The sequence below is a fragment of the Delphinapterus leucas genome, chromosome 12 (assembly GCF_059928025.1).
Source record: "Delphinapterus leucas isolate spDelLeu-1000000601 "Yukka" chromosome 12, BTC_Dleu_Yukka2, whole genome shotgun sequence".
NCBI lineage: Eukaryota > Metazoa > Chordata > Mammalia > Artiodactyla > Monodontidae > Delphinapterus > Delphinapterus leucas.
This window is the reverse complement of record NC_143140.1, coordinates 69,889,965-69,917,453: the sequence shown is the minus strand read 5'-3', so window position 1 is coordinate 69,917,453 and position 27,489 is coordinate 69,889,965. Positions and strand designations below refer to the sequence as shown.

Genomic DNA, 27,489 nt, shown 5'->3' with positions numbered 1-27,489 from the left:
TTTTCCATCCCCTCCCTTTCAGTCTGAATGTGTCCCTAGGTCTGAAGTGGGTCTCTTGTAGACAGCATATATATGGGTCTTGTTTTTGTATCCATTCAGCAAGCCTGTGTCTTTGGTTGGAGCATTTAATCCATTCACGTTTAAGGTAATTATCGATATGTATGCTCCTATTACCATTTTCTAAATTGTTTTGGGTTTGGTTTTGTAGGTCCTTTTCTTCTCTTGTGTTTCCCAGTGAGAGAAGTTCCTTCAGCATTTGCTGTAGAGCTGGTTTGGTGGGCTGAATCCTCTGAGATTTTGCTTGTCTGTAAAGCTTTTGATATCTCCATCGAATCTGAATGAGATCCTTGCTGGGTAGAGTAATCTTGGTTGTAGGTTCTTCCCTTTAATCACTTTACGTATATCATGCCACTCCCTTCTGGCTTGTAGAGTTTCTGCTGAGAAATCAGCTGTTAACCTTATGGGAGTTCCCTTGTATGTTATTTGTCGTTTTTCCCTTGATGGTTTCGATAATTTTTCTTTGTCTTTAATTTTTCCCAGTTTGATTACTCTGTGTCTCGGTATGTTCTCCTTGGGTTTATCCTGTATGGGACTCTGTGCACTTCCTGGACTTGGTTGGCTATTTCATTTCCCATGTTAGGGAAGTTTTCAACTGTAATCTCTTCAACCTTTTTCTTGGGTCCTTCCTCTCTCTGTTCTCCTCCTGGGACCCCTATAATGCGAATGTTGTTGCATTTAATGTTGTCCCAGAGGTCTCATCGGCTGTTTCATTTCTTTTCATTCTTTTTTCTTTATTCTGTTCCGCAACAGTGAATTCCACCGTTCTGTCTTACAGGTCACTTATCGGTTCTTCTGCCTCAATTAGTCTGCTAGTGTATTTTTCATTTCAGTTATTGTATTGTTCATCTCTGTTTGTTTGTTTTTTAATTCTTCTAGGTCTTTGTTAAACATTTCTTGCATCTTCTCAATCTTTGCCTCCATTCTTTTTCCGAGGTCCTGGATCATCGTCACTATCATTATTCTGAATTCTTTTTCTGGAAGGTTGCCTGTCTCCACTTTATTTAGCTGTTTTTCTGGGGTTTTATCTTTTTCATTCATCTGATACATAGCCCTCTGCCTTTTCATCTTGTCTATCTTTCTGTGAATGTGGTTTTTGTTCCACAGGCTGCAGGATTGTAGTTCTTCTTGCTTCTGCTGTCTGCCCTCTGGTGGATGAGGCTACCTAAGAGGCTTGTGCAAGTTTCCTGATGGGAGGGACTGGTGGTGGGTAGAGCTGGGTGTTGCTCTGGTGGGCAGAGCTCAGTAAAACTTTAATCCGCTTGACTGCTGATGGGTGGGGCTGGGTTCTCTCCCTGTTGGTTGTTTGGCCTGAGGCGACCCAACACTGGAGCCTACCTGGGCTCTTTGATGGGGCTAATGGTACACTCTGGGGGGGAGGCGCTCACGCCAAGGAGTACTTCCCAGACCTTCTGCTGCCAGTGTTCTTCTCCCCATGGTGAGCCACAGCCACCCCACTCCTCTGCAGGAGACCCTCCAACACTAGCATGTAGGTCTGGTTCAGTCTCCCCTGGGGTCACTGCTCCTTCCCCTGGGTCCCGATGCACACACTACTTTGTGTGTGCCCTCCAAGAGTGGAGTCTCTGTTTCCCCCAGTCCTGTCAAAGTCCTGCAGTCAAATCCCAGTAACCTTCAAAGTCTGATTCTCTAGGAATTTCTCTTCCCGTTGCTGGAGCCCCAGGTTGGGGTGCCTTCACTCCAGTGGGTGGACTTCGGTGGTATAAGTGTTCTCCAGTCTGTGAGTCACCCACCCAGCAGTTATGGGATTTGATCTTACTGTGATTGCGCCCCTCCTGCTGTCTCATTGTGGCTTCTCCTTTGTTTTTGGATGTGGGGTATCTTTTTTGGTGAGTTCCAGTGTCTTCCTGTAGATGATTGTCCAGCAGCTAGTTGTGATTCTGGTGTTCTCACAAGAGGGAGTGAGAGTACGTCCTTCTACTCCGCCATCCTGGGTTTCAGTTTTATTTGACCCTGTCTGTCTCTGTTTTGTTCCTGCTTCCTGGATGTGACCGCCCTCAGCTTTTGATTGAGAGCCAAGCAGGGTTCTATCTTCTTATCCCTTAAGTACTGTGGAAGATTTTATAACTGCCCTTTGGGGTTTTGAGTTTGACTGCTTATTCTCTTATACAGCTCCAGACTTTGGAGGAGATTGCCATCTATTTGTTGCAGCCTCTCCCTCAAGTAACACTTCACTCCTAAGTACTGCTGGACTTCATATTTCACTGCCATTCCAGCCATACCTCATCCCCAACTGCTCATATAGCCAGCATTCAACAAATGTCCTGTGGAGAAAACCGGCTGCACATTTGCGGTTCCTCCAGGTTTCACCCTGTCATGCCATCCTATGCAACTATCAGGAAATCCACTTGTTTCTCTTTTCCCTGGTAGCGTTTCAAATAGGTAGAGTATCTCTGCCTGTGCCAAGCCTATGCTTAATATTATGGTTGGAATCAGCAAATGCCCCTATAGTGACAAAAGCAATTCAGCTCTCCTTGGTAGGACACTTCCCTGTTCGGAATTTTATTTCAGTGATTTTGTTGTGCTGTTGCTTCCATAGATCTCCAGCATCTATAAAAATATGTTTTTGATGTGTATCCTTTTTCCCACCTAGTCGTAGCAGGAGTGATGGCTCCCAAGTAGACTATTATATCTTACCTGGAAACTCAGGTTTTCCCCTGACATTGACTGTTCTTCTAATTTAAACAGTTACATAGCTTTCCAACATTCGGAATACATTTTATTCCATATTCCATTTTATAATATTGTGGGAAACTTAGGAAGTACTGTTTCATTTTGTAACAAATATTCTTGTAACCAAATTTCTGATTACATATTTAATGTTTTTTCTTAGTATAAACCCATAGATATGGAAATCTTGTGTCAATAGGTATGCATTGCTTTTTTTAATATTTTACAATTTTTGATAGATATTGGCAAATTTCTGCCGAGAAATACTATACTAATGTACTTTTACAGTGTGTGAGAATTTCCACTTCCTTAAGACTCTCTCCTTGATACCCAGCTTATTATTATGGAGTTCTGTGAGCCATAAAAAGTATAAATTATTAATTTATTGCATCTATATTTTGGTTAAAATATTCTTAAATGTATTGTTCATGGTAACAGAAAAACAGCTATAAGCCCAATTTTTCATTTTGGTTAGTTTGACACATAGGAAGCACTTAGTCAATATTTATTGGTTGATTTGGTGTTATCATGCTTTCTGCATCTTCCTTTGAATATGTTGAAGAGAACTATTCCATGTTCTTTTCTTTCAGGAGAAATGAAAGAATTTATTTGTTGAAAAATATTATGTATCTTGATATGAATTTGTGGAAACTATAAAGTATTGGTAGAAAGAAAGGTATTAACTCCTCTCTTCTCCTATATCTTTTTTTGCTGGGACCTCCTACTTGCCTCTGAACAAACACAAAGACCTTTGGGTCTTATATGAGTCTAAGACTTACAAATCATGTCTTTCCTTGATATGACCTGCTTTGGATATCAGCAGTCTGGGTACATGCTTTTTCCATTTTAGATTTGGGAAACACCTGTACTTCTGGAGAGATAAAAATGCTTTTTAATCAGCAACAGTGATGCAGTTGGAAATATTTTTTTCTTATTTCACATACATAACTATTCGAGCCAACTAGTTAAGATGAATAGTTATTTGGTTTTTGTTTCCTTTCAGAGACACTTGTTTTGCTTAAAAAGTAAGACCCTTAAAAAGGGCACATGATTCTCAATATTCAGAAAAGATGTACTTTTCTTCTGAAGTTTACCTTACCATTTTAAATTATGGAAAACTTCAGGTGTATATAAAAGCCAAGAATATACTCTAATGTACGTTATTGTGCTGGCTGCCATTTTGGCAATTCACACCTTTCAGTTTCACAGTTAATGATTTTAATAAGAATGCCTCTATCTTGGAATTTTAATGTGTTTTTCCCTAGGTATCCTTTTTTTTTGTATCGTTAAATGGTTATTCATTAGGTATTTAGTCTTTATATTTTCCTTGACCTGATTTTTTTAAATAGCTATTTCATTTTTCATGTTTGCCTCAGTTTCTGTTAGTCACTAGGGAATTTATTTTAATTTTGTTCTTCTTCATGCTCTTAAATGAAATAGTATTGAATATTGTTGCCTGTTAAATGACGTATGTGAGGAGACCCTTGAATGGAACCTAGGAAGTGTTACCTTGAAAATACAGGGGATGTACAAACACTGAAGTCTTCTCAAATTGTGCAACGTTTTTAAAGGTTGATATTCAGTTTCATGCATATTCAGAAAAGTGTTCTCATTCTCTTTGAGCCAAAATTAGTATGCACAGGCACAATCTCTGTTTTCCTTAATTTCTTACTGCAGCTGACATTCTTTACTGCATTTCTATATCACTCTTATGGAAGTGATTGTTTCAGTATGTCACATAAATGATCTTCCTCATTGTTTTGTGTGTATATATATATATATATATTTTTTGCTTTGTGTATTTTTGAATCTTTTAAAAACTACTTAAAATATGTACAGGGTTCTTATCTTTAAATTTTCACTGTTTACACATGTTTGCGCACACACACACGCTCTCACATTTCTGGAAGACTTTGAAGAGAGGATTTTTTTAAAGACTGGAGATGCTATGATGAGGCTGAGTTAAGTGAGGGGAATGCCATGTTGCTGAGGGTGAGGGTATACAGTCACTTAAGCATTAAACCCTAATAGCACACTAGATTCTGGGGTGAAAGCCGTGGAATATTTTTACTTGCTCAGGCCTTGGAGTTATGCAAACAGAAGCTATTGCAAACTCAAACTTTCATGACTGAAAAAGTAAACTTGTACATTTGTGTGTGTGTGTGTGTGTTTTTTATAGGTTCAAAAAGGCATTTGAATCTGAGCCAACACTACAGTCAGGAATTAATTATGCGGTCCTCCTCCTGGCATCTGGGCACCAGTTCGAATCTTCCTTTGAGCTCCGAAAAGTTGGTAATTACAGCTTGATGCTTTCCATGGAAATCAAGAAACTGTACCGAACGATACAAAGAAAAAGAATCTTTGATAGATAGTCCCTTTGCTTTCTGTCCCACCTGACTTCCTAAAAAACAAATTACATCTCCTTATTTAATGTTTCATGTTGTTGTGCAAAATCCTGACATTGGGTTGTAATTCAGTTTTTAGTTTATTTTACCTGATATTTTTAATTCCAGCTCAAACTAATTAAAAATATGGGCTCTGCATTCAGCCCTCAACTGCCAAATAAGGTAGTGTTTTGTGGAACATCAGGGAAGTTTCCTATCTTAGATTGATTTTGCTTTCCTGGGGCTGAAAGAAAGAAAGAAAGAAAGGGAGGAAGGAAACTCTGATATTTCCCGTTTCTGTTTCTTGTACACCTGCCCGTATGATTTCAGTTTTGTTGGAGGTGGAGCCTCCCAAACCCCTAGAACAACAGGTCAAGCAGATGGCAGTCTTGGCAGTGGACTGGCCTCCTCAGAGACCATCTCTGAATTGTAGCCATTGATAGAATGTGCTTTTTCCCCTTTTATCAGTGGTCATTGTCTCATATGCTGACCCTTCTTTGGAATTTTTGAAGATTAGGATATCTCAGTGAACAAATTCTGTGTGATTTCCTTGGTTCTGGCTTTGATAACATTTTTTAAGGTTCTAGATATTGAATACTATCTAAGGTAATCAGATTTTGCTCTCTTTCGAGTGTCTAACCCCTCTCTTTCAGAGACCCTTTACAACTCTTGCAGGAGTTTTTACTACAGACATAGAAATAGTTTGCCATATTTTTCGTAGAGGAAAAAAATTTATCTTAGTTAAGCTATGAATTGTAGAAGAAACTTTTCCTTTAAGATTTTTAACTGGAGAAATGTTTTGTTTAATTTGTCACAAGAAAAAATGAGCCCTGGACTTTTTTTTACATTATTTGGGAAAGACTAATAAAATGGCCTTCTATGATGTTCTGGGAAATCTTTGAGGCAAGTAAAGTTTGAGTATTAAGTACGTTTTAAAAGACGCAGACTAAAAGAATGATACAATGGTTGTTGCTGCTGGATTGCAATGGTATTCAATGCACAAAGTTTTATTTGAAATAATATTTTTAGTTGGAAAATGAAATCAGTAAAATATACACTTTTCATAAATATAATTATTTTATTATAATTAAATTATAATTATAATAAAATTCTGCATCTAAGGTTATTTAAAAAACTCTACACTAGCCAAAACTCCATATGCGTCAGTGATCTAAAAATGATTTGTATTGCTCTGTTCTTGAACCTGAGGTTGAAGCCTGCAGATCATCACAGAATTTGACACTGATTTGCATGTGTAAGTAGAGCAGCAACATAGTGGTTTGAAATGTACTTATTCTAAATTCTCACTTTTAAGTTAAACGTAGATTAAAATGGTCAGTAGATCTTAAATGTTCTCACCACAAAAAAGAAGTGGAAATTATATGACATGTTGGAGGTGTGAGCTAAGGCTACAGTGTGGTCATTTTGCCAGATATAAGTGTATCAAATCAACACATTGTACACCTTAAACTTACACAATGCTATGTCAATTATACCTTTCAAAAGCTGGGGGAAAGGAAAAGGATGGTCAGCATTCTGAGGTTTGAGGAACTGTGATTAATGGAACGGAAACACACTTCAATTTTTTCCAAGAAGAGCTGATTCATAATACATGTTGAACAAACATTTGAAAGCATTTGAAGTTGAATTTTTAATTTTGGAAATTGCAAAACATACACAGACTTAAAATCTGACTTGACAATAAATTTTTAGTTCCCATAAGAGCTAAGTTTTAGGCTTCTAAAATACTGTGATATACACTCTAAATTATATGTCCTTAAAAACTAAAAGGCAATTAAAACTCACTAATTTAGATTCTACTCAATCACAAATTATGCTAACCAACATAGGTTGACCTAAAGTTAATATTTATATGGTAAAATAGAGTTAAAGGGATTTTCAAGGAAAATAGTTTGACTAAATAAATGAATATTTTAATATAATAATTTTATTAGTAATAGTATATAATAAAAAAGATTGATAACATATCTGGCATATTTAAAAATATAAGTTGCATTCTCTTTTTAATCAAAATTTTTAGTAATTTATATCTTCTCCCACTTTTTTTATTATTGGTCCCCTGCAAATATACAAATTATTCTGAGTTCCTGAGTTCTGATAGTAATCAGACTTTAATTTATAAAATCTTTTCTTTAGATGTATTTTGAAATTTGATTTATTCATAAAGGATAAGCAATTCAAGATTAAGATGTCATAAGAAGATCACTAAATCTGAGGCTTTCCAAACATATCATCTTAACTTTAAGAACTCTAATGTAAGAACAGTTCTTAGCTGTCATAATCTGTTGCCCAAAGACTCTTAATTCTAGTTGTGTGTTTGTTTGAGGTTATGACTAATTGCTTCATGATCTGTGTTTTAATTTCCCAGTTTTTGAATAATCACTGATGTTTGTACTATTTAGAACTAGGATTTAAAAACACAGAACCGCTTCTTACATCTTTATCCTTTTTTCAGCTTCACAAGCCTTAAAATTAATATTCAAACTTTAGCTAAATAAAAGATGATTCTCCCATCTTCTGTGGAATTTTTCAACCATGAGACACTTTATGAGATGATGATGTAATAAAAGAACAGTGTGATTGGAATTGAGACAAACCACTATTTGAATCTTATTTTCAGGGAGCTATTAAAATAAAATTTGTATTACTGAATATAAAAATCCATGAGTCTAAAAGGATAATCAAGAAAAAGAAATCAAAACTAAAACAAAACGCGTTACCAACCACAAAACAACTCACTTGCCATCTATGGAAGTGACCAAATTCTTAGAAAATTGAAAATTATAAGGAAAAAAATTCAGTACTTTCCCTTCCTTTTAAAGGGATACTATAGTTCATCCAGTTGAGGAGGTAAAGCTCTTCTTAAGACATGCTACATACGAACTGTATATTCTTCAGGAGAATGTATTCTTCAAAAGAATGCTAGCTAATAAAGTAGAAGGAATGATAAAGTTGATAATGCTAGTGATATTAAAATAATGATTCTGACAAGGATCATCAATTAGAACTAAAACCATTAAGATGCTTATTTTTTTAAATTTTCATTTGCCATATTTACATGATACCAAAGCTCACCCACAGATTGCTTGTTGATAACAAAGGAACAAACGTTCCCATACAATTCATTGTATATATTCCCTCGAGGGATCCAGCTGTCAGTGATCCAACCAGCATCCCTAATGGTGGGATGGCTGGATGTGTGCCACCTGATATGGTGAATGTGAAATAAGTGGTTTAAAAAGACAATGCTTCCTTTTTCCTCCATCATATTGGCAAAGATGAAAGGACATGATAGTGTCCGTAATATCAGCACTTAAAATGGGCATATCTTCTGTCCCTAACAAGTCCAGGTTTAGGACTTTATTACAAAGAAGTAATTGAACAAGTGCACAAAGCGACGTGTATAAGAATGTTTATAGTAATAAAAAGCAGCCACCATCTGCATTTGGGGAAATTAAAATGACCCATCCATATACTAAAATACTATTTGCCATTTAAAAAAAAAATTTTTTGTCTGAACGCTGAATGGCTTAGGGTAACAATCATGTGACAAATTTATGCCAAGGCTAACGTTAATATCACCCTCATAGAATGAACTTCTGGGAAGCATGAATAAACCTGAAATTTTATTTTAAAACTAATATTGTAATTTTACTATTAAACACTTTCATAGTCCCTATTTAAATGTTTAAATGGTTTGGCACTAGATCAGTTCTGCATTCATTGTTCCCAAGTATGACACAAAAGAGAGAATTCATTTTCAACTGAGGTTGATAGAGACACATATTTTTAGTGTCTGATTTTCCCCCTGCACTTTCTTCTTCCATTTGTATTTGTTGTATTTTTTATGTCCAGATAGGAGATCATGGATGTTGTTGCATACACATGTGTAATTTTTCTCATTTCATGAAATTTTAAGGTGGCAAAGCCGTTCTTTTTAATTTATCATCTCAAAATGTGAAGAATTCCCAGATGGACTTCTTCCTAGAAGTTTCTTGGCTTAAGTGGAATTATATGATAAAAAGCAGCATAAAGTTTGTGGGGTTTTCTTTGTTTTGTTTTTTTGCGGTATGCGGGCCTTTCACTGTTGTGGCCTCTCCCGTTGCGGAGCACAGGCTCCGGACGCGCAGGCTCAGTGGCCATGGCTCACGGGCCCAGCTGCTCCGCAGCATGTGGGATCTTCCCAGACTGGGGCACGAACCCGTGTCCCCTGCATCAGCAGGCGGACTCTCAACCACTGCGCCACCAGGGAAGCCCAGCATAAAGGTTTTTAAAGGTTGTTTTGTTTTGTTAAAGTATAATTTTCAAAAAAGATAAATTTATGACTCTCAGAAAATATAAAATATTATTCTATTTAATTCAGTTAACATGGAAATAGTAAGAGGCTATGTCCCGTTTAAAGTTTATTTAAGAAGCTAGGGTATTCATAATTGAAGAAAGAAATGTTAGAATCAGATACCCGAGTTTGATTGTTTTAAAAAGCTTGTTTATGTCCAACAGGTTATAAATCTTAGGGATTCACTGTTTAAGTAGGCAGAAATTATTTGCATCTCTCCTGAACAAAAACATATTAAACAAGTTAACAGGTAAACTTCTCTAAGATCGTTAATAAATAGTGAGATGAACTTAGCTACACTTTCCCCGGACAGTCCTAGAGTGGCCTTATGCCTCCATATGATATTGAAATGACATGTTCCACATTTTTACCTTACTCCCAAATCTCAGATAACTTTCCTGACATTTAGTAACTTTCCTGTCATATGTTATGGATGTTAGTGGCAATTCTATGGAGATATATTTTTTTTAAGCAAACAAATCCTTCCAAATGCAAAAATAATACAAGGCAGAGTAGAGATAAAAAGTTAGGATGAAATGCAAAGAACCCAGAAGTAACAAAACAATGTTAAAAAAGAACAGAGTTGGAGGATTTACATGACCTGATTTCAAGCCTTGTTACAAAGCCACAGTATTCAAGACAGTGTTTTTTGTCAGTTTCCTTATTTCTTTAACTTTGTAAGTGTATAAGTGTTTTTGCATAATTATTATAGCATTTTACTCTTGTAAACTATATATACTGTATACATTTATACTTCACCTGATGGATAGAATTTCTGTGTATTTCCCTTTCAAGTAATTAAAGAATCCATGATATAGTAAGGGAAAGAAGGAGGTTACACAGCAAGAGGTTGAGTGTTATCACCTTTTCATTTATGCATATGTGCATATATAAAAATTCTAGAATGATGTACATCAGTGTGACACTGACAGTTATTTTGTGGTTTTCAAATTGAGGGAAATTTTCACTTGCTTCTGTGTACCTTTCTGATTAGTCTGCTTTTTTTTTTTTTTACAGTGAACTTAAGCCCTTTTTAGAATCAGAAACTTAACAAAACTATTTTAATCTGAAAGGAGGAATGAAAGCTTAGTTTTGCTTTTTAATAAAACGTCAGCTCTGCCTGCCTGCCATGTGTTGTAAAGTTATTCTTCCTTTTTATCTTCTAGGGGTGAAGCTCAGTAGCCTTCTTGGTAAAAAGGGAAACTTGGAAAAGCTCCAGAGCTACTGGGAAGTTGGATTTTTCCTGGGAGCAAGTGTCCTGGCCAATGACCACTTGAGAGTCATTCAAGCATCTGAAAAGCTTTTTAAACTGAAGACACCTGCATGGTAGTAGTAAATTGTTAGGTGTTCGTACAGTTATTTTTGATAAAAGCTCCTATCACTTGTTTCTAAATTGTTAAATCTGTTGAACTGACAATTGGGGGATTTTATTTGCTTAGAGAATAAAATGCAGAATCTAGAGGAAAAAGTGATTGATGCTCGTAAATAAAATGTGTTATATGTAGGTTCTGATGGCTTTGGACACAGGTATGGCCACCAGCCACCAAGCTTAGCTTTTCCATCACACTGACCAACCTGCTAGCCTAGGTTGGGCAGTGTCACCCACTTGAATCATGCAAAGGTCTCGAATTTTACACCTGCAACTCTAATAAGCAGATTCACAAGCTTCCATCTCAGCCTTCCCAGCCTCTGCTCCAAACATGTGCCCTTTGTTTCCTTCGTGATCTAATCTCACTTTTGGAATTCTCATTCTTGATTTTCACTTCTTTTTACTCAGGGTTTACTGACACATTTAGATGTTTCCTATATTATGTGTGTTTTTCTAATTCCAAATTTTTCTTGGGATGTACCCAAGTCTCATCACTATGGATGTGGTAATTGGAGAGATGAAAACAAAATTCCATCTGCATTTAGGACTTTTTTTTTTTTTTTTTTTTTGCGGTACACGGGCCTCTCACTGTTGTGGCCTCTCCCGTTGCGGAGCACAGGCTCCGGATGCGCAGGCTCAGCAGCCATGGCTCATGGGCCCAGCCGCTCCGCAGCATGTGGGATCTTCCCAGGCCGGGGCACGAACCCGTGTCCCCTGCATCGGCAGGCGGACTCTCAACCACTGCGCCACCAGGGAAGCCCAGGACTGTTTTTGGATGCTAATTTTATCGTGCATCACATGTAATGATTGACCATTAACTGTAAAGACTTTTAAAGGTTAACTGTGATATCAAGAAAAGCTCAGAGCACTCAGAGCTCAGGCCACTGACTTCTTTTCATCAGAGGGACCATTTGAGGAAATTCCTACCATGGTAGACCTTCATGGCTTCTTAAAGCATTTCCTCACATTCAGATCTCCTTTATTAGCAAATCCTCCCCAGCATTGCTCTCATAGTGATCTTTCTAAAATGCATGTTTGACCCTTCCCCTCCACTGAAATCTTTAAATCAGCGTAGTTTAATGGCTCCTCACAGCCTAAGGGATAAAGTCCACCTCCTTGGCGTGGCAAACAAGGTTTGCCCTTAGTCATTAAACCTCAGCTCTTGTCACACCCCTAGGTTTATGCTGCTCTCTGTTTACTCTGAACATGCCAGTTTCTGACGTCATGCCATTGTGTCTCAGCACACACTGAGCATCGTCTTCCAGCCCTCTTCTCCACCTGGGGAACACTCGCAAATCACATCAGCTCATAAATCACATGCTGGCCTAAAACCCTTCCCCACACCCAGAGAGACGATGGTGGATGCTGTTACATACACTGTGATTCTTTCATCTCCGGAAATTTTCTTCTTTCGTGTTTCCGTCGTTCTTCAGTCATACCTCTATTGATACTGACTGTATGACTTTTGTTAGTCGTATCTCTGTGAGTTACAGCTCCGTGGGCATTTATTTCATGGTGCTATAATACCTGTTACATTTCTGTCTCCTCAACACCATGTGCAGCTTGAGGACAGGGCTGTACTGTCAGTAGCATGTCGACGGCAGGCATTCAGCAAATGGCATGAAAATAACTGAACCAATAAATGCACACGTTTACATGCAGTCAAGTTGGTTATTTCTTTATGTGACCATTCCGATGATGGCCGAAGAGGAGACTGAAGCATGGTGATAAAGAGCTTTGGTCTGAGGTGTCTTGGCCTCTGTTGACAAGAAAACAGACATTATTTTATGCAATAGTAATAACAACCACAAAACAATGCTTTGTTTCCATTAGCTTAATGTTAACTTCCATGTCTATAGTTTACAAAGTGCTTGCTTACCCATTACCTCATATAATTATCTTGCTCCTCATTTTTTCCTGACTTTTTCCTTTGAGGCACCATCTGTCTTAAGGTTTGAGGATATTTGTATAATACATATGAGCTGAGTTACTTTAGAGCAAAATAATATCCCTTATGATCGGTCTACTTAGAAAAGCTTTCTCAAGGGAGCATATTTTAAAACAAATGCATTAACCACTTTCTTGAACAGAATAGGCATTACTTTAAAAGTCATGTTTTAAGTAGGCGTATTGTTCAGTCCAAGTTACTTAAGCTGTCTAAACCTCAGTTTCCTCATCTTTACAATGGAGGTAAAATGGCCTACTTTACTGAATTTTTGTGAGATTTAAGTGAGATAACATGTGATAGTACATGACATATAACAAATAATAAAGTTTAGTGACTTGGCATGCATAATTATTAATGCCATAGTTAAATTACATTTACAGAGTAAGACTGGGATAGATGGAGCAGGTGGTTCTACATTTGCCTATTATATGTCTTATATCTTTTGATTTTTTTAGGTACCTCAAGTCTATTGTAGAGACGATTTTGATATATAAGCATTTTGTGAAACTGACTTCAGAACAGCCCGTGGCCAAGCAGGAACTTGTGGACTTCTGGATGGATTTCCTGGTTGAGGCCACAAAGACAGATGTCACTGTAGTTAGGTTTCCAGTAAGTACTCTTCACGTCACTCTAAGGACATTTATGTTTTGTTTCCTTTATTTAAAGAACATCTTGCACTTGTGATTGTGACTGTATAAATGTGCTGGTTTTCATGCCCTAAAATGAAGATGGTCATCTGGATAATATATTTATTTTCTACAAATTGGTTTGCTTTAGCTTACTTTTTAAAATAACTTCTCACAATCAGAGAAATAAGATACATTTTCATGTGTTTTCCATGAAACTTGTTGGTTTCCTTTGATAAGTTGTAACGTGTGCTTTCCCAAGAAAAGATTATCTCTTAGCTCAGGAAGTCAAGATATCTCTTCAGACCAGATGAATGGCTGTTTTTCATTCGTACTACAGTTTTGTTGACATTGTCAACATCAATATCATCAACATTATTGTGGTGAAAAGTGTCAGGCTCACCTGCATTGTTACTCCATCACTACCACTTACTACCCATGTGGGTCAGAGTTAGATGCAGTGTCCCCAGTCACTTTTTACAGTGCTTTAGAGGATGGGAAATGATGCCTTATAGGTTCTGGTCTGCATCTCATTTTGGCTAGTCTCTAGCAAATTTACATATTTAAATGTATCACACACACACACACACACACACACACACACACACTTTAAAAATATGTTGTCCATCTCAGCTGGTGCCATCCCCATACTGATAGTTCTTGGAATACCATCCAAAGCAATATAGCTTTAGTATCCAATTCAAGAATTACTGGCAACTGACTGTGTACACAGATCTCTTCCCATGTCAAAGTGATGCCATAAATCTCTCTGTTTTGAGCTCTCTTTGTCTCAGTCTTTCATACTCAGAGGTGGTGACAACTCTCAATTTTTTTTTTCAATTCTTTTTATAAAACCTTGTTTTCTAGTTCTCGTTGGTAGGATCAAATGTTTCATTTAAATAAATCCATCGCTGGCATTAACTCTCTTCCTTTACTCTTGCTTCCAGATGAAGCCGTAAGCTCAGCAGGATCTTTAGTTGAAAAGCCTTTCAAACTAAAACACTTCACTCTATTTTCTAGCCTAGATAATGTGTAGTCTAGCAAAATACTTATCTCAGAGTGAGCTGGCAGCTTGCCTTTAGCTGGTGCTCTGATGGTAGTAAATGTGGTAGTGAAAGAAGACAGCACAGAACTGAAGTATTTAATCAACTGTTGCTGGACTAAGAAAGTTGGCTATGAGAGGAAACCACTCATATTAGCTATTCTGAGCTAATTTAAATTACTTTAACATGAATTAGTCTGTCATAAGGTGAATATAAAAAAATAAAACCAGAAAATAATAAGAGAGAAGCTAGGAGAATATAGGTATATACTCCAGGAAAGAGAGGCTTTCTTAAGCCAGAAAGGGACCTATAAGCCCCAAAGGCAAACATTGACCAATTTGGTTTCATTAAAAATTCAAGTTTTTGTTCACCTTAAAAAAAAGTCCACCATAAACATGGCAAATGCTAGATAGGGAGAGAATATTTAATACTAGTGCTGCAAAAGGATCAATTTGTCGAATATGCAAAAAAACAAAACAAACACAAACAAACAACTCCTACAGACTGATAAGCAAGAGAAACAGAAAAATGGTCAAATCCTATGAAAAGGTAAGTAACCTCACTAGGTAGCCAAAAAATGCAAATTAACACAAGACACCATTGTACCTCTGCCATTTTGCATGTGTGCAAATATATGTGTAGGATAAATTCCCAGAAGTGGAATAGATTCATATTGCATGTTGCCTTCTGTAGGGGTGATATCAATTGACATTCCCACTGGCAATACATGAAACTACCTGCTTTCACAAAGTCTCTCCAAACAAGTGTATTTATCAGATTTGTACTTTTGCTAAACGTATAGATGAAAAATGGCATATTGGGGTCGTTTGAGTTAGTATTTCTCTTATTATGTGTGAGTTTATGCACATGATTAAGTTCATATGTTTAAAAGACCACTCAGTGATTTTAAAAAAAGAGAAGAATTTGTTGCCAACATTTAAAAATGAAGAGAGTTGAACTTTCTGTGCTGGCTGTGAGGGAGTACATGGTCTTGATACTGCTATAAATCACTGTAAAATCTGAGATAATCTCTTCTTGGGAAAGCACATTTTACAACTTATCAAAGGAAACCACCAAACTATATAAAACAACTGTTTGCAGGCATTAAACAGCAATCATGTGAGGGCTGCCATCCTTGAGAGGGGAGGTACTAGAGCTGAGTCCCACCTTCACCTCCTCTTTTTTCACTAAGGTCATTTTGCTGGCTGCAGCCCAAGGAAGTGGCTTCTCCCTGGGCAGCACCGGCAGGGATCAGTGTTCAGGATCCTAAGACAGCTGGAATATGAGGGACAGGGTGTTGGAGAAGGGGGAGCCTTGACGAGTGAGCCCCAGGATTCTGCCTGCGTATTTCCCTTGAGCCCTAGGGCACCTCCTCGATGGTGTGAACGAGGAGTAAGCATGTCCTGAATAAACACAAATTCCAGTCCCAGTATTTGATTAAAATGGGGTTTTGGATGAAACCTACATGGCTTAAATAAACTTTATCAAGGTAAGTTCCCTTGCTGATTAGGAGATTAGGACCAGAAGTGGCAGAGAGCATCTTTTGGAAGGCTGACAAGTCTTCAGATATTCCAGAGCATAAATAATGCAGGGATAAGATGTTGGACTTTGAGCCCAGACTGTGGTCCACAAAGCATCTAGTTGAGAGTATAGAGCCCATGCTTTACAAGTAAAGGCAAAACTAAAACAAAGCTGCAATAAAAGTATGCCTTGATAGGATCAAGATCATACACTGATAATTTAACTGTTTTGTAGGTGGAAAAAAACCAAAAACAAAAACACTTTGGAAAGATATTATCCTGAGCCTCTGCAATGTGTCATTCAGATGTATTAAAGATTACTAGACATTCTAAGGAGCAGGAAAAAGTGACATAATAAGAGCTAAAACCAGCCAATAGAGGTATTCCCCAAGGTGATTCTCATGTTGTAGTTCCCAGATAAGGACGTCACATAAGTATAATACGATTTTAAGGAAAATAAAGGAAAAGATGGACAAAATGGATGGAAAGGTGGAGTATTTCAGCTGAAAAATAAAGTTTATAAAACGTCAAATGAAAAATAAGGAGAATTCACATAAAATTCCAGATCTTTAACTACTATTGAAAAATTAAAGGGATGGGGAATTCGTAACTGCATTCTCCCAAAGCAGCAATCTCCTGAGCCAACTGGATGCTACCATTTAAGAGGTCAATTACAGTCCCATTCATCCTGCTTCACTCACTCATCTTTTCCACTCACTCCCTGAAATCACTGGAATTTGCTGCCCATGCTCTACTGCATAGAGAAAGGCAAGCTTCTAGTGCCTGTGGTTCTGCGTCAGTCACTATAACTCTTTGTGTCCTTAGAGTATCAGCTTCTGTAGCTCACACTTGTGAAGGCTGCGATAGGTCTTGATTGGGGTGATTACTTTATCCTTCTTTGGAAGTGGGTTTGACCAGGTTACTTATATTAGAAAATATTTAGGGGAGATTGGGTCAAGATGGCAGAATTGAAGGACGTGCGAGCACTCCCTCTTGCGAAAGCACCAGAATCACAACTGCTGAACAGTCATCAACAGGAAGACACTGGAACTCACCAAAAAAGATACCCCACATCCAAAGACAAAGGAGAAGCCACAAGGAGACTGTAGGAGGGGTGCAATCACAATAAAATCAAATCCCATAACTGCTGGTTAGGTGACTCAAAAACCGGAGAACAGTTATACCACAGAAGCCCACCCACTGGAGTGAAGGTTCTGAGCCCCACGTCAGGCTTTCCACCCTGGGGGTCCAGCAACAGGAGGAGGAGTTCCCAGATTCCTTTGAAGAACCAGTTAATGTAGGGATCTGAGTGTATGTATCATACTGAGAACTCCATAATGGACCACGTAACAAATAATGCTACTGGTGTGAATATTATTGAGAAGTAATCTAGTTTGCAACTAAGTGTTAGTTTAAGGGTTTGAAGGGTGATCCAATGTCAGTTTGAAATAACTATTTCTTGGCCTATATGGACAAATATTATGGTTGGATCTAGTCTGGTAATGAAAGCATATGAGACAGACTTCAGACTTTGAAGGCTAGCAGGATTTGATTGCAGGACTTCAACAGGACTGGGGGAAACAGAGACTCCACTCTTGAAGGGCACACAAAGTAGTGTGTGCATCAGGACCCAGGGGGAAGGAGCAGTGACCCCATAGGAGACTGAACCAGACATACCTGCTAGTGTTGGAGGGTCTCCTGCAGAGGAGGGAGGTGGTTTTATCTCACCATGAGGGCAAGGACACTGGCAGAAGAAGTTCCAGGAAGTAAGTACTCCTTGGCAGGAGCCCTCCTCAAGGCTGCCATGAGCCCCACCAAAGAGCCTGTAGCCTCCAGTACTGGGTTCCTCAGGCCAAACAATCAACAGGGAGGGAACTCAGCCCCACCCTTTAGCAGACAAGCAGATTAAAGGTTTACAGAGCTTTGCCCACCAGAGCAACACCCAGCTCTACCCACCACCAGTCCCTCCCATCAGGAAGCTTGCACAAGCCTCTTAGATAGCCTCATCCACCAGAGGGCACAGCAGAAGCAAGAAGAACTAGAGTCCTGCAGTCTGTAGAACGGAAACCACATTCACAGAAAGATAGCCAATAAAAAGGCAGAAGACTATGTACCAGAGGAAGGAACAAGATAAAACCTCAGGAAAACAATTAAATGAAATGGAGATAGGCAACTTTCCAGAAAAAGAATTCAGAATAATGATAGTGAAGATGATCCAGGACCTCGGAAAAAGAATGGAGGCAAAGATCAAGCAGATGTAAGAAATGTTTAACAAAGACATTAAGAAGAATTAAAGAAAAAACACCTAGAAGAATTAAAGAACAAACAGAGATGAAGAGTACAATAAATGACATGAAAAAGACACTAGAAGGAATCACTAGCAGAAAAACTGAGGCAGAAGAACGGATAAGTGACCTGGAAGACAGAATGGTAGAATTCACAGCTGCAGAACAGAATAAAGAAAAAAGAATGAAAAGAAATGAAGACAGCCTGAGACTTCTGGGACAACATTAAACACACCAACATTTACATTATATGGGTCCCAGAAGGAGAAGAGACAGAGAAAGGACCTGAGAAAATATTTGAAGAGATTATAGTTGAAAACTTCCCTAACATGGGAAAGGGAATAGTCACCCAAGTCCAGGAAGTGCAGAGAGTCCCAGGCAGGATAAACCCAAGGAGAAACACGTCAAGACACATAGTAATCAAACTGACAAAAATTGAAGACAAAGAAAAATTATTAAAAGCAACAAGGGAAAAATGACAAATAATATACAAGGAAACTCCCGTAAGGTTAATAGCTTATTTCTCAGCAGAAACTCTACAAGCCAGAAGGGAGTGGCACAATATATTTAAAGTGATGAAAGGGAAGAACCTACAACCAAAATTACTCTACCTGGCAAGGCTGTCATTCAGATTCGATGGAGAAATCCAAAGCTTTACAGACAAGCAAAAGATAAGAGAATTCAGCACCACTAAACCAGCTCTACAACAAATGCTAAAGAAACTTCTCTAAGTGGGAAACACAAGAGGAGAAAAGGACCCACAAGAATAAACCCAAAACAATTAAGAAAATGGTCACAGGAACATACATTTCGATAATTACCTCAAATGTGAATGGATTAAATGCTCCAACCAAAAGACACAGGTGCGCTGAATGGATACAAAAACAAGACCCATATATATGCTGTCTACAAGGGACCCACTTCATACCTAGGAACACATATAGACTGAAAGTGAGGGGATGGAAAAAGATATTCCATGCAAATGGAAATCAAAAGAAAGCTGGAGTAGCAATACTCATATCAGATAAAAGAGACTTTAAAATAAAAATGTTGCAAAAGACAAGGAAGGACACTACATAATGATCAAGGGATCAATTCAAGAAGAAGATACAACAATTATAAATATATATGCACCCAACATAGGAGCACTTCAATATGTAAGGGAAATGCTAACACCTATAAAAGAGGAAATTGACAGTAACACAGTGGTAGTGGGGGACTTTAACACCTCACTTACACCAATGGACAGATCATCCAGACAGAAAATTAATAAGGAAACACAAGCTTAAAATGACACAATAGACCAAATAGATTTAATTGATATTTATGGGACATTCCATCCAAAAACAGCAGATTACACTTTCTTCTCAAGTGTATATGGAACATTCTCTAGGATAGATCACACCTTGAGTCACAAATCAAGCCTTGGTAAATTTAAGAAAATGGAAATCATATCAAGCATCTTTTCCGACCAAAACGCTATGAGATTAGAAATGAATAACAGGGAAAAAAACATAAAAAACACAAACACATGGAGGCTAAACAATACGTTACTAAATAACCAAGAGATCACTGAAGAAATCAAGGAGGAAATCAAAAAATATCTAGAGACAAATGACAACGAAAACACGACGATCCAAAACCTATGAGATGCAGCAAAAGCAGTTCTAAGAGGGAAGTTTATAGCAATACAATCCTACCTCAAGAAACAAGAAAAATCTCAAATAAACAATCTAACCTTACACCTAAAGGAACTAGAGAAAGAAGAACAAACAGAGCCCCAAGTTAGTAGATAGAAAGAAATCATAAAGATCAGAGCAGAAATAAATGAAATAGAAACAAAAAAAACAGTACCGAAGATCAACAAAACTAAAAGCTGGCTCACTGAGAAACAAAATTGATAAACCTTTAGCCAGACTCATCAAGAAAAAGAGGGAGAGGACTCAATCAATAAAACTAGAAATGAAAAAGGAGAAGTTACAACGGATACCTCAGAAATACAAAGCATTCTAAGAGACTATTACAAGCAACTCTATGCCAATAAAATGGACAACCTGGAAGAAATGGACAAATTCTTAGAAAGGTATAACCTTCCAAGACTGAACCAGGAAGAAATAGAAAATATGAACAGACCAATCACAAGTATTGAAATTGAAACTGTGATCAAAAATTTTCCGACAAACAAAAGTCCAGGACCAGATGGCTTCACAGGTGAATTCTATCAAACATTTAGAGAAGAATTAACACCCCTCCTGCTCAAACTCCAAAAAATTGCAGAGGAAGGAACACTCCCAAACTCATTCTACGAGGCCACCATCATCCTGATACCAAAACCAGACAAGGATGCTATAAGAAAAGAAGATTACAGACCAATATTGCTGAGTAATATAGATGCAAAAATCCTCAACAAAATACCAGGAAACAGAATCCAACAACACATTAAAAGTATCATATACAATGACCAAGTGGGATTTAACCCAGGGATGCAAGAATTCTTCAATATACGCAAATCAATCAATGTGATACAGCGTATTAACAAACTGAAGAATAAAAACCATATGATCATCTCAATAGATGCAGAAAAAGCTTTTGACAAAATTCAACACCACTTTTTTAAAATAAATTTATTTATTTATTTATTTATTTATTTATTTATGGCTGCGTTGGATCTTTGCTGCTGTGTGCGGGCTTTCTCTAGTTGCGGTGAGCAGGGGCTACTCTTCGTTGTGGTGCACAAGCTTCTCATTGCAGTGGTTTCTCTTGTTGCAGAGCACATGCTCTAGGCGTGCGGGCTTCAGTAGTTATGGCTCACAGGCTCTAGAGCACAGGCTCAGTAGTTATGGCGCACAGGCTTAGTTGCTCCGTGGCATGTGGGATCTTCCCAGACCAGGGCTCGAACCTGTGTCCCCCTGCATTGGCAGGTGGATTCTTAACCACTGCACCACCAAGGAAGTCCCAACACTCATTTTTGATAAAAACTGTCCAGAAAGTGGGCATAGAGGGAACCTACCTCAACATAATAAAAGCCATATATGACAGATCCACAGCAAACATCATTTTCAATGGTGAAAAACTGAAAGCATTTCTTCTCAGATCAGGAACAGGACAAGGATGTCCACTCTCACCACTATTATTCAACATAGTTTTGGAAGTCCTAGCCACGGCAATCGGAGAAGAAAAAGAAATAGAAGGAATACAGATTGGAAAAGAAAAGCAAAACTGTCACTGTTTGCAGATGACATGATAGTATACATAGAGAATCCTAAAGATGCCACCAGAAAACTACTAGAGCTAATCAATGAATTTGGTAAAGTTGCAGGATACAAAATTAATGCACAGAAATCTCTTGCATTCCTATACACTAACAATGAATGATCAGAAAGAGAAATTAAGGAAATACTCCCATGTACCACCGCAACAAAAAGGATAAAATACCTATGAATAAACCTACCTAGGGAGACAAAAGACTTGTATGCAGAAAACTATAAACACTGATGAAAGAAATTAAAGATGATACTAACAGATGGAGAGATATACCATGTTCTTGGATTGGAACAATCAATATTGTGAAAATGACTATTCTACCCAAAGCAATCTACAGATTCAATGCAATCCCTATCAAATTACCAATGGCATTTTTTACAGAGCTAGAACAAAAAATCTTAAAATTTGTATGGGGACACAAAAGACCCTGAATAGCCAAAACAGTCTTGAGGGAAAAAAACGGAGCCAGAGGAATCAGACTCCCTGACTTCAGACTATATTACAAGCTACAGTAATCAAGACAGTATGGTACTGGCACAAAAACAGAAAGATCAATGGAACAGGATAGAAAGCCCAGAGATAAACCAACACACCTTGGGTCAACTAATCTATGACAAAGAAGGAAAAGATATACAATGGAGAAAAGACAGACTCTTCAATAAGTGGTGCTGGGAAAACTGGGCAGGTACATGTAAAAGAATGAAATTAGAACACTCCCTAACACCATACACAAAAATAAACTCAAAACGGATTAGAGACCTGAATGTAAGACTGGACGCTATAAAACTCTTAGAGGAAAACATAGGAAGAACACTCTTTGACATAAATCACAGCAAGATCTTTTTTGACCCACCTCATAGCGAAATGAAAATAAAAACGAAAATAAACAAATGGGACCTAATGAAACTTAAAATCTTTTGCACAGCAAAGGATACTGTAAACAGGACGAAAAGGCAACCCTCTGAATAGGAGAAATACTTGCAAATGAATCAATGGACAAAGGATTAATCTCCAAAATATATAAACAGCTCATCCAGCTCAATATTAAAAAAACAAACAACCCAATTAAAAAATGGGCAGAAGACCTAAATACACATCTCTCCAAAGAAGACATACAGATGGCCAAGAGGCATATGAAAAGCTGCTCAGCATCACTAATTATTAGAGAAATGCAAATCAACACTACAATGAGGTATCACCTCACACCGGTTAGACTGTGCATCATCAGAAAATCTACAAACAGCAAATGCTGGAGAGGGTGTGGAGAAAAGGGAGCCCTCTTGCACTGTTGGTGGGAATGTAAATCGTTACAGCCACTATGGAGAACTGTATGGAGGTTCCTTAAAAAACTAAAAATAGAGTTACCGTATGTCCCTGCAATCCCACTACTGGGCATATACCCAGAGAAAACCGTAATTCCAAAAGACACATGTGGGCTTCCCTTTTGACGCAGTGGTTGAGAGTCCGCCTGCCGATGCAGGGGACACGGGTTCGTGCCCCGGTCCAGGAAGATCCCACATGCTGCGGAGCGGCTAGGCCCATGAGCCATGGCCGCTGAGCCTGCGCGTCCGAGGCCTGTGCTCCACAACAGGAGAGACCACAACAGTGAGAGGCCCGCGTACCACAAAAAAAAAAAAAAAAAAGACACACGCACCCCAATGTTCATTGCGGCACTATTTACAATAGCCAAGTCATGGAAGCAAGCTAAATGCCCATCGACAGACGAATAGATAAGGAAGATACGGTACATATATACAATGGAATATTAATCAGCCATAAAAAGGAATGAAATTGGGTCATTTGTTGAGATGTGGATAAATCTAGAGACTGTCAAACGGAGTGAAGTCAGAAAGAGAAAAACAAATATTGTATATTAACGCATGTATGTGGCACCTAGAAGAATGGTACAGATGACCCGGTTTGCAGGGCAGAAATAGAGACACAGATGTGGAGAACAAACATATGGACACCAAGGGGGGAAAGCAGGGTGGGGTGGTGGTGGTGGTGGTGTGATGAATTGGGAGATTGGGGTTGACATTTATACACTAATATATATATAAAAGATAAGAACCTGCTGTATAAAAATAAAATACAAAAAAAAAAAAGAAAATATTTAATTTAATTGTCTTCATTTATCTCACTACCGTATCCATTCTCATGCTTCCAAGAAATAAGTGTGACCCTGGACAAAAGAAAAGAGGCGAAAGTTTCTTTGGGAAATGAAAGGTCCCATCATTTATTATTATTTGAGTTCAGGTTGATTTATTCTTTTTCCTGACCTCTCTTCTGTGTACATTTTCTTTCCTTCCTACATTGGAGACCATCAACCCATCACTTAATGTCAGGCAAGAAGAAGAGGAGGTGGTGTTTTCACAGACGCTATAGGAGCTTAGATATGTACCTCTCCTTAATATCTGCTCTTCAGAGTTTACAGGCCTTGCTGTCTTCCTTCACACTTCAATAAGTGAAGTTTAATTAGCCGTTAATTGTAATGTTAACCGATATAAAAGACTAGAAACTAAAAGCAAGAATGTGTATACTCTCTACTAAGTTGTATCTAGCTGGTTTTGTCAAATTGCCTCCTTTTTTCTTGTCTTTTCTCAGGCTTTCTGTGACATCCACAATACGTGCTACAAATTCTTCACATTTTGTCGTTTCAAGGCCAGTTCAAAGGGCTCAGCGAGCATTAGAGAATAATAATTTCAACCAGTTTCTTATTCCTTATCTCAAGATAAGAAACACATAGTTCATATTTTATCTATTAGAAATATTTGAGACAATACCACCATCATTTAAGAAGACAGGAGATAACCTGTGCTGTGCTTTTCTAATGTTAGATAGCAGGCCACGTCATTAGGGAACAAGGTATGTTCTCATTGTCAGTGGAGTGACTTGGGTACGATTTTGGGAAACCCACCTTTTATTCCCTATTATTCGCTTTAATTTCACAAACACTGGGATACTCAGATTTGAGAGCACCATTTCTGCCAAATTCAGATTGACTATTAATGATTTTCATTATTATTAATTGGTGCCACTTAGCTGTCTGTTGATGGGAATTTGGACCTTGATTCACACAATATGTTTCTGAATCAGACTATGTTCCCCAGTGGGCTCTTACTGTGTGTTTATTTTGATACATGTCATCTTATTTTCATAGCTAGAGCCTGACCAAGAATTCTTTATGCCCTTAAAGTTTTTTATGCTCAAGTAAAGAAAATTTTGTCTTTCTAATCCCCTTTCTCTAGTTCTCTGTACCTGAACTTAAAGAAAAAGTATTCCAGTTTCTCTGAGTGTTAAGTATTTTCTTTTCTTTCCAAGTATTTCTACTTAAGACTGCACAGAAATTTTGAGCTAGATAGGTGCCTTTAAGTGTTTGTACAAATAGGTAATATCTGTAGCACCTTTGAAATCAGGGCACGTGTGGCATTTTAATGTTATTTGCTCCTAATATGAGATATTAGCAATAATATAATACATCATCCAGTCCTTTGATGGAGATTCTCATCTCACTTGTCATATATCTCTCATATATCTCCAAAACAGGAGCAAAGTTAAAGTCTCTTTCTCTCACAAAGTTAAATAAATCATTATTAAAGATACCGGTCTTATCTTTTTTCTTTTCTTTTTTTTTCGGTACGCGGGCCTCTCACTGTTGTGGCCTCGCCCGTTGCGGAGCACAGGCTCCGGACGCGCAGGCTCAGCGGCCATGGCTCACGGGCCCAGCCGCTCCGCGGCATGTGGGATCTTCCCGGACCGGGGCACGAACCCATGTCCCCTGCATCGGCAGGCGGACTCTCAACCACTGCACCACCAGGGAAGCCCACAGGTCTTATCTTGAAGGCAGTGCAAAAACATTGTATTATTTCATGCAACTACCTTCATTTCTTTGGTTTATATATAAAACTCTTTCAATAATAATCAAAATCATTTCTCAATCCCTTTATAAGGGTATGAAAACCATACTACTACATCTTTGTGATAAGGTGTGGCCGCAGAAAATCAAAAATAAGTATGTGACACTCTATATATGGAATCTTTTCTGTGCACAGAATTATTTGTTTTACCACATTTCTGCCTTTCTTTGACACATTTATATTTATAGAAATAGATTATGGGAAAAGAATATGAAAAAGAATAGATATGTATCTATGTGTAACTGAATCAGTTTGCTATACACCTGAAACATTGTAAATTAACTATAAAAAAATAAAAATTTTTTAAAAACTGAAATAAAAGATTCTGTATTGATTATAAGATAAAACAAAAGTTTTTGAATATGTATATACGTGTGTATATATATATATATATATATAAAATTAGTAGATTCCCTGGGGATAGCAAACCAACATATGGATTTCAAACATTTATTTCTAATTTCTTTAGCAATGAAAGGTGATGCATTATTGGAATTTATAATAATTGTTTAATACCATAAAATGCTCAAAGGACTCATAGGGGTAGCAACAATCAGAAGTTAAAATGGTTTTACTCCAGCGTTGGACTCAGCTTCATCCGTTAATCGCCTGTGTCAGTGCAGTGTTGTTATAACAGCTCTAAATGGCTTAAATCTTAAGTCACTAATATTAGCCTTATATTTTCAAGGTATTAATATTAGAACCAACCAAAATCTATCAACCTTCGTATTTGTCTATCAACAATGAAGTGGAGGAAAAGACAATATCTATCTGGCACGTACTTCCTGATGACAAGGTAAATTGTGCAATTATTAAGACAAGAGTATTCGTAGCGAAGGACTTTAGACCCTTTGGGCATTTATATATTCCAGCATATATATACATTAGTTAAGAAGAAATAGATTCCTGTGTATTTATCTTGGCATAAATACATTCTGTAATATAAAAACTGTTAGATTTTGGTTATGGATTTCACTCACTTAATAAAATATAATTCAACTGTTTGGATTTTTATTATAGATGGCATAGTCCTCCAAAGGGCACCCAAAATGGGATTGTTTCTGTTTTGCAAATTCATGCTATAAATTAAATTATGTGCCAAAGACCTGATACTTAAAATATATGATTTAAAGGATGCATATCTTAATTCTAGGAAGCCTGTCAGAATGACGCTATTTCTAGTCTTACGGTGTTATGATTAGAGTTATAATTGCATCTCGCCGGTTGGTTATCGGAGTAGCTGCTACATTTCAGATTAGCCACTGACTTATGTGCTGGGTATAACATGAGGTGGGCTGCGCTGACACTGGTTTTCAAAAGAGTCTTAAATGCTCTCATTTCCACTCATAACCATCATTTGGATAATCCTTACATTTCTATATTTCATCAGTTTTAATGCATGTACAAATCATCCTACTATTTTTTAAAAATAGAAACTTTTCAAGAGCTGATTCCAGTCCATAGGATAAACCACAGAAATGAGGAGTCTTGTGGCAAAGTAGTTTTGTGGGGTTTTTTGTAATTACTTTGTAAAATACCCTTCTCATTTTCCTTAAACATCATCCGTGCACTCAGCAAATCTTTATGGAGCACTTAGCCTGTGACAGGCACTACCAGGCTCTGTGTTAAGCACGAGGGAAACAGTGTATACAAAATAGGCCAGATTCCTGCCCAGGAGTTTACCTTCTACTCAGGGAACCAGAAGATAAACAAATAAATAAAAGATATAGGCACATTAAATGGTGAAAAGTGGGAAATAAAGCAGAAAAGGCAATTAGGAAGTCTATTTGAGGGTCTGGGGTTGCAGTTTTTTAAAATGTCAGTGTCAGTTCTTTGAAATGTCTTTGAGTCAACAGACCTGGGCTCAAATCCCTTGGGCAACATGGCATCTCCAAGCTGCGGTGTTTTCATCTGTGGAATGGAATAATAATAATAATATCCACCTCAAAAGTTGTGAAATTAATCAAAATAATGTAGGTAGAGTATATTGCACAGAGCCTGACATATAATGAATACCCAGTGTATTTTAAC

The 27,489-nt window shown here is 37.7% G+C and overlaps 1 protein-coding gene across 13 annotated transcripts in view; it reads left to right on the top strand.

Annotated features, from left to right (window-relative positions):
• MAP3K5 (mitogen-activated protein kinase kinase kinase 5) overlaps positions 1-27,489 on the top strand; it is a 210,737-nt gene that overhangs the window by 109,599 nt on the left and 73,649 nt on the right. For 11 of the 13 annotated variants that reach the window (XM_089921634.1, XM_022557515.3, XM_089921638.1 and 8 more), the window contains 4 exons: positions 4,925-5,037; positions 10,653-10,812; positions 13,259-13,412; positions 26,147-26,254. In XM_089921634.1, the coding sequence (XP_089777760.1) occupies positions 4,925-5,037; positions 10,653-10,812; positions 13,259-13,412; positions 26,147-26,254 (535 nt within the window). The remainder of the gene's footprint in view (positions 1-4,924; positions 5,038-10,652; positions 10,813-13,258; positions 13,413-26,146; positions 26,255-27,489) is intronic. The other 2 variants (XM_089921639.1, XM_089921637.1) reach the window with 1 other exon arrangement.